Source organism: Delphinapterus leucas, chromosome 8 (assembly GCF_059928025.1).
Source record: "Delphinapterus leucas isolate spDelLeu-1000000601 "Yukka" chromosome 8, BTC_Dleu_Yukka2, whole genome shotgun sequence".
NCBI lineage: Eukaryota > Metazoa > Chordata > Mammalia > Artiodactyla > Monodontidae > Delphinapterus > Delphinapterus leucas.
This window is the reverse complement of record NC_143136.1, coordinates 34,717,704-34,726,476: the sequence shown is the minus strand read 5'-3', so window position 1 is coordinate 34,726,476 and position 8,773 is coordinate 34,717,704. Positions and strand designations below refer to the sequence as shown.

Below are 8,773 nucleotides of genomic sequence, written 5' to 3'. Positions count from 1 at the left end.
ATATATACAATGGAACATTACTCAGCCATTTGCAGAGATGTGGATGGACCTAGAGACTGTCATACAGAGTGAAGTCAGTCAGAAAACCTATTATCGTATATTAACGCATATATGTGCAATCTAGAAAAATGGTACAGATGAACCGGTTTGCAAGGCAGAAATAGAGACAGAGATGTAGAGAACAAACGTATGGACACCAAGGGGGGAAAGCGGGGGGTGGGGTGGGATGAACTGGGAGACTGGTACTGGGAGACACATTTACACTAATATGTATAAAATAGATAACTAATAAGAACCTGCTGTATTAGAAAAATAAATTTAAAAAGTAAAAAGTTCAGACATGCATAGATAAAATTGCATGCTTTGAAAAATGCAATGAAGGACAATTTTAAGCTATGAAACTTAGGTAGATATAAAATTAACTCCGGGAAATCCAGTCAAAAGCCAAATAAAGCTGTATTTTATACTGTACAAAAGAAAATTTACATTCTTAATATATCTAGATACATTTAGGGAAAAAGTATACATCTCTCAAGAAACACAATATTTAACATCTTAGATATGTTTCTGCATTGCAGACTGTTAATGAATTTTATACATCTTTATTTACAATAACTTAAAATATTTTTTCATCTCTGGCAGATATTTACAAGGTCAACAGTGACTACATTTCACATTTCAACAATCAACAGCATTAACCAGTTCAGTAAGACAGTTAAGATAATGGCTTACATGCACCAATAAATATGATCTTAAATGTACGGTTTTTTTTCTTCAGTTCTGAAAAAAATGAATGTTTTCACTAGTCCTAGTTTGAAAGGACATCAGTCAACAGAGATCATATTTTCTTCATGCCTAGCCTATTTAAATTTTAACCAGCACTATTCTCTGAATACTTGAGAAGTTTATACCAAGCAATAGGTTGATGCTCGTTAAAAGACAAACAAAAATGCAAGAGCTGACCTATACAATCTATATCCTTTTATGAAGCAAACATGTGCAAGTGGGATATTTCCTGTATACTTGTCCATTGTGACAGAGATCAGACTACCTAATGTTACAGCAGTAAAAACTTTTCAGAAATTGTAGCTCAGGAAAGCCAAATTATTATGAGAAAGTGGGGAAATAATCTGCACCATAAAAACTGTTTCACTTAACCAGTTAAACTGAATGTAAAGCCAGCATAATTTTTAGAATAAGAATCCACTGTAGTTAATGAACTTATTACAAATATTTTAAAACCAACAAAGAATATTGAACATATCTCTCAATTCAGTTTGGATGATAAAACTTAAAAAAACCCACAAAAACCTATATTAGTAACTGTTAGAAAGCCAATCTTCTTTTCTAAGATAGCTGATCAACACATTCATTACTTTTTAACTACCACCTGATATGAAAAAAATAATACATATAGCCTGTTTGGAACATCAGTTAATATACTGTTTTATATTTTCCCAAAAAATCATTATTTAATAGTTTAAGTAAATCCATTAGTTCTTATTAAGCTATACATTTAAAAATGAGTGTTTCAGCTTTCTGAACCCAATCCTGTTTTTCTGCAAAGAAAAAAAAAATACCCAGAGTGATCATGTACATAAATATGTAAACATACTGTTTTAGCCAATATATTTACTAGATATAATTGACATTGCCCATTTAAAAAGATACATTTCCATAATTTACCCAATTTTATTTTTTAAAAGTCACAATATCATACAATATGCCAATTTTAGGAATTCCTCCCTCCCCCTTTTATTTAATACTGATGAGCAGAATCCTCAGTCTGAGTTAAGGAGACATGAAAATGTGCCATAAGAAATAATATTTGGACTTAACCTTTCACTGGTACTTTTGCTGGAAGTATAAATGTTGACATTTTACCAACATGATAAGAAAACCTCAAATGGAATCTTGTAAGTACTGTATATCTGTTCCAGATGGAAGGACATTTCCCCCAGGGCTAGAAATCAATCCTTTATGTTAATGGGGCCTCATTCCTTAACAGTTAGGTACTCCGAAATTTATATTTGGTTAATACATTTTCTTTGGTAAATTTTGTAATTTATGAAGATGTGAAGAACTTCCTCTGATATAATTAACACGGCACTTTTGACACTCAAATACAGCAAACCAGATTGATATCAATTCTGTAGTTGGGGATGGATGGTCCAATTAACTTCATTTTCTTTGAAAACAAAAGACTTTCTTTACTAAACCTACCTCCAGGTATGCAATTATGAAAAAAAGACTCATTTATACTTTAAGCTACACCTAGTTCTAATTTTGGGGGTAAAATCTGTATTAAACAGAATAGCATAATAGCAGACATCCGAATGTGACTTAATTTGTAAACAATTTCTTAAAATCCAGAAACAAAACATAGAACTTACATATCTGTACTATGCTGCCAGTTATTTCACATCATTCCCAGCTTTCTGCTAATGTCTATCCTGAACTGTTTGCTCTTGTGTGTATTTCTCATGTGACTAATGGCAAAGACTACAAAAATACTGAAGAGATTGAAGTTAACCAAAATTTTGTGGTTGTGTGGTCAGGTTCAGAAGGAATGTACCTACATGGGCAGGGGAAGGTTGGATGATATGACTCCTCTAATTCTAATGGGTTGAGATCACCACACAAATTTCTGGCACCTCCAAAAATCTAATATAGTTTAAGTGCACATCGGTTGACTCTTTGAATAATATTTCCTATGTATGTTCAGTGCCAATATGATATACCCATTAGCTACACAACGCAGGTAATACTAAAATTTATGTCTTACATTTATCAACATGACCACCTTGGCAATGGAAAGTTGTAGCAATCTGGTGACTCATGATTTTTTTTTAGCATGTTAACAGTTTTACACTGCATTTCATCTTCTTATAATCTGGCAAATATTCTAATATTTAGAGTTTAAGCTATCAATTATTTCTAATTGGTTTCCAAACAATTTGTTTCTAAAAAGCACTTTAAAAAAATTAAAGTATTACAAATAAGTGTCTCAACCGACTTCGTGGTTTGAAACATGACAATTCATTCAACTTGAAAGATAAAAAGTCTCAGGTTCAGACTGTTTAACATAGCCATAGTATAGAAAAGTTGCTCTGAAATTCTTGTAGATTTTCTGACCACTGGCATGGCCTTTAAACATTTTTAAACTGAAAAACAAGTATGTAACTGAATACTGATTTAAAAAAAACAAAACCATAAACCTCACTTTGTAATCTAAGATCAGAAATGGAGAGATCTTCCTTGCCAGTGTTTGTATAAATAGTGTACTACCCACTAAAGACAGATACTAGTGTTTTTAGTTACAAATGAATATGCAGAGAAGTAAATGAGACAACTGATTGTCAACAACTAAAGTACTCAAAAAATGGACCCATACTAACCTATCCAAGTGAGGCAGCAAAAACACCCCACTTCATTAAAATAGTCACAAAAATAGTGCAAACAAAACAATCTGAAAGAAGTTATTCTCAGTATTCCAGTGTCTAATAAATAATTACAATTACTTTAAAACTACTAAGTGGAGTTTGAGAATGTAGGTTGGAAATACTGAGCTTATATAGCTGAGACTACTGCAACTAAGATATTTTATCCTGTATATACACTTTAAATGACATGGTCACCATTCTGTTATGGAACCGTAAGCTTCACATTATATACCTTTTTCAATTACATAAGGAAATATTGCTGTTATCTATCTGCTCTGGGCACAAATAAGGTCCAACCTCTTTACATTAGAAATTGTGGAATCAAATTTATTTAATCTTTACTTTGTAATACTCCACTGTGCAATACAATTAACTTGCCATCTAGGTGACTGTGAAAGCTGGCTGATTCAAAAATTACTTAAGACAGCTAGAAACACTGATCAAAGTCATTTCATTGGGTTTATTTTTGCATTTAAATAAATCCCCAGAAATATAATCAACTATAAAATGGCAGCATTCAACTGCTATGTGGCAGAAAATAGTAAGGCATAAATTAGAATAAGAAAAATGTATCTATCCTTATATCTGTGGTATAGATACCTACATTTCCAACACTTCCCCATCTATGTTTACTACTCTACATTTTTTTCTGGATTTAGTACCTTTCTTCACATGCTGCATTCACCAACTACTAGACCAGAACTGTAAAGAAGCTACAGAAGTGGAGAGTGTTACATTTACCATAGGACAAGTAAAAGGAGGCAGTGGGGTGTTAATACGCATTCAACGGGAGACAGGAGTTTAATTCTGGCTCTGCTTCTTAGTTATGTGACTCTGATCACATTACAACCTTTCTGAGCCTCAGTTTCCTGAGGATGGATATGGAGGGGTGGGTGCTGGGAGACTGGCTAGATTATCTCTACAGGCTCTTTAGCACAAAAATTCTGATTCTATAATAAACAGGCACAGGAGCGTCATCAGGAGGGTAAGAATGGTGGTAGGGGTCAGGATTTCAAATTAGAACCATCAACCCCCTCCAGATTCTCAAAATATTTTTATATTTAAAAATCTTACTTCCAAGGTAGCTTTCACTTTACACTTGCTTTGTTCTAGAACACGTAAATGTTCTAGTAACATGATTTCAAATTAATGTCATAGGGGAGAGTTCCCAAAGCTTTCAGATATTTCTTTGTATTTTTTAATCAAACCTGGCATAGATGGCATCAATCAAATTTTTTTTTTTATAGAAAACAAGTATTTTCTCCCTAACTAGCTTGTCCATAAATGGAAGAACTTTTTAAAATGGAAATTAGGAAGTATAGAAACAAAAGGTTGTTAAAGGAAAAAGCGTGAATATTGCTGGCATATATTTGTAACAGCTGTATATCTGAAAACTATTTTACATTAAATGCCAATAAATAATGCAAATGAATATCAAAAATCTCTTAGAAAATGTGACTATGGTTTATGACTGACTCATTCCATTTTAACTATATCTTGCACAGGAAATCTGTTCTAAGACCCCGAATGCAAAATTTGAACTAAATGAAATGTTTCTTCTTTGGGGCCAAATTATATCACTTAAAAGAATGGAACACAAGTTAGAGGATCATGAAATATTAACAGCTATGTATATGTACAAAATATATACGAATACACATAGAAATAAATGAAATTCTCTAAGGTGAAAGTTTTTCAGAACCAACTTTTCAGGTATAATATAAGATTTCTAAAAACCAGAGGGAGAGCTTATAATATTTATTATAGCCTTTGTTGTAATTTGGTATTATTTGGTATTTTTTTGTGCTTTAACTAAAATCATGCTAGATTTAGATGCCAATAAATGCACAATGTGTTGAATTAAAAACAACCCTTCAGTCTCTTAAATCAACCAGACATTTCTGCCATAAAGTGACTGATCTCCAGCCATGGCCAAGATCTCACCCCCTGGTAAGTACAATGCTCTTTTCCTTTCACACCTGAAACTCTGTATGTTACAGACCTTTACACCTCATTTATTTTGTTGCTTTTAATTCGTTTATCTGACATCCCTTAAATTAAAAGAAGTAAGGGATATCTAAAATATTCTTTGTGATTTATACATATACACACTATACACACACACACACATATATATATACACAATCAACAAATCTCTGTTTATCAACTTTTAGCTTTCTCCCGGACTTTGGCAATGTTGTAGGTAATAGTTCAGGTTCTAGTTTTCCATTTTCATGTGAGCTGAAAAATATTACACACCACCAAATTCAAACAAGCATCTCACTGTTCTTATAAAGATTCTAACAGAAAGTCCCTTACAAAAACCTCTTACAATAAAAGGCCAGGGGGATGGGTAGATTTTTAGGTGTGAAAAAAACAAGAGGCATTTTTCTGGTTATTTTATTTATCAAAATCGATTGTAATTTTAATCAGTAGAGATAATATTTTAAACTTTGTTAATTAGGAGAATACTTGCTTTCTATAAATTCAGTATATTTTTCTTTCAGAACAATAAAATAAAAATGTCTAAATGTACAAAGCACTAATCACTCTGACATACTGTGTGGAAGAATGTATAGCAGTTCAAGTCACAACACACTGATTTTCAAAAACCAATATATTTTCTTCTATTTCAATCAAGCATTAGAGCCTGAGACCCAGAAGAGGTCATAAAGAAACCTTATCCAACCAAATCAGAACTAAAAAAAAAATTTTTTTAAACCAATAATGCACTTTTGTAACCTCTTAGCACAGTTACCAAATGCTACTTACATACATTCAACATCTAGCTTACTGGCATGATTTTTTATAAAAATGAGAAACTTTTGCAGATATATGATTAGAAGGTACACAAATTGCATTACATTAAACACAAAGGCAGTGTGGTCCTTTTAGGAGAAATCAAGTCAGTACCCCCTGGTAGAAATGTTCTATAAAAATGCGTCACATTGAAGCGTCAGTGTTTTCAGCCAATTATCTGTCCCTGATGTATTTCCTTGGAGTATATGATCTATCAGGACTTCAGGTTTCTTAATCCAAAATATCTGACTGAATTTAGGTACATCTAGAAAGCAGCTGAAAGGGTTTCTCCAATAGTCTGACATCACAGAAAGTGGGTTGAGAAATCCCTCTCTTTACCTGAAGACATACCTGTTCTACTTCAGTCATCAACAGCTCACAAAGGAAAAGAAAAAAAACAATCAAAACTTCCCCTCACACACAATCCCACACAAGCTAAACAAAAACTACCCCCTCCCCCCATAAAACCCCAGCACCAAAGTGTCAATCATTCCTGGGAAATAGAACATGCCCCTTGGATTCTCTGATTTATTAGCTGTTCAAACTTGAAGGACAGAAATGACCTTATGTCCTTGTGGGGAGGAGGGAAGACATGTTAATAATGACTATAGAGCCATTGAGAAAGTGCATTATCTATTACACAATCAACTTAGAGCCCTGTCCTCCAACAGAGGTGGCTACAACTTGATTTATTAAATGCCTCAGTAATTGAACATTGTGTCCTCGAGATAAAGGAGATGGGGGAAAAAAGAGCCACCCTTGTTTTAATGAAAAAGTGCAGCAGTCTACCACCTTTCCCCATGCTTCTCAATAAAATAATTGCACAGACTCAGAGAAGTCCAAAGTCATAGCAGAATCTCTGAGGCACTCCTGGTTAAGAGAGAAAAAATATGACCCAGTAATCTTCATAGATTATGAGAACAAACCCGTTTTTTTTTTTTTTAAACAAAAGCTGAAGAATCATTCATAGGGATCATATACACCATTTCCTCTAACATAACCTCAGTCTCACAGTGTTGAAATGGGACCGATCAGCCTACGATGGATTGCACTTCACCCAAGGAGAAAGGAAGGTGTGGAAAACACAAACATTTTCTACTGCTTCACAAACACATTTACAAGGAATAGGTGAAGAGAAGATATAGGAAGGAGGGAAAACAAAACCTTATTGCTGTTTCCATACAAAATACAGTATGAAGATACCTAAACTAAATCAAATCTGTTTATGATGACCAATATTTTCACAAGTGGGATGAAGTGTCTTCTTGCACATGAAATGTTCAGTTTAGAAGGTAAGCAGAAAGATGAGAGAGGATGTCAAGACTACACCTGGGATATTAGCTGCATATTGAAACTTGGGGATCGAGACTGCTTGGTTAAGGGAGCCCCTGGGCTGAGGAGCTCTTTACCTTCTCCAGCTTGACCTAGCCGGTCTTCCTGCAGACTGACAGTTGAATATCGATTAGCATTGTTAGCTGCTAAATTAGTAACACCCTCAGTGCCAACCCCAATGCTGGTACTTGCTTGACTGCCATTTACATAGTCAAACGATTTACTTGAGGAAGCACTGGCTGTCCGGATTAGACTTATACTATTAGTTTTTGGCACCACCTGGCCAGCAGGCAGGCTCAGGTGTTTCTTCATCGGCGTCAGCTCAATTGAATCTACACTAAGATCAGTTGGTTGCTGTACATACTGCCTGCGAACTACTGAATCTCGAGGGCTCTCACTGGATTTGATAGCAGAAGTTGTTTCTTTATCCTTGGCTGAACGCCCAGTTGCTACTTTCCGTAAGTTTCCCCTCTGAGAAGAGGAGGATGGTTTGGTCCCAACTGGCTGGCTGCTGAGGGAAGCCCCTGATGAAAATCCTTCATCTGCATCATTCAGGTTTACCGACTCCTCTCCTCCATTTACACCCTCAGCACCTAAAAAACAAATCAGACAGACTCAGCAATAGCTAAATTAAATAAGCAGCAGCTGTGAATAACAACTCAACTGACCTTATCTCCTAGGTAATGTTTGCTATAGGTCAGCAATGGCCCTTGCTATCAACACTTCCCCTAAATAATTTAGGGAAGAAACCTTAATCTAGAATTCTATTCATTTAGCTTTAATTAGGCTAGCTTTTGTAAAACTATCCACAAACAAACCTAGCATACTATCAATATTTAGACACACAAAACAACTTAAGGTAAAATACAACATTTTGTTACATAAATCTTTATGATACACTTTGTCAATTTGAGGTGACCATATCTATTTAAAAAAACAAAAATTTTTCCTCATATCTTCCTTAACCTATCATAAAACAGAACTTACAAATGAGACCCCCTTCTAATTTCAGTCACCCAGAATAATGTCAAAAACTCATCCCCAAACACTTTTTAACTACAATGAAATTTTATATTTATTCAACAGCTAAGTGCTTCTAAATGGCTTTAAAACCTTTAACATGGAACTAGTACATTTTCTAACTCTAAACTAAAAACTCTAGATTGCTTCCAGTAACTTCATATTCACATTTTGTCTTA

At 34.2% G+C, this 8,773-nt stretch overlaps 1 protein-coding gene across 6 annotated transcripts in view; it reads right to left on the bottom strand.

Annotated features, from left to right (window-relative positions):
- Positions 1-5,827: 5,827 nt before the first annotated feature.
- HYCC2 (hyccin PI4KA lipid kinase complex subunit 2) overlaps positions 5,828-8,773 on the bottom strand; it is a 65,864-nt gene continuing 62,918 nt past the window's right edge. For all 6 annotated transcript variants that reach the window (XM_089916522.1, XM_022567385.3, XM_022567384.3 and 3 more), the window contains one exon: positions 5,828-8,167. In XM_089916522.1, coding sequence (XP_089772648.1) covers positions 7,566-8,167 — 602 coding nt within the window. In that variant the 3' untranslated portion in view covers positions 5,828-7,565. The remainder of the gene's footprint in view (positions 8,168-8,773) is intronic.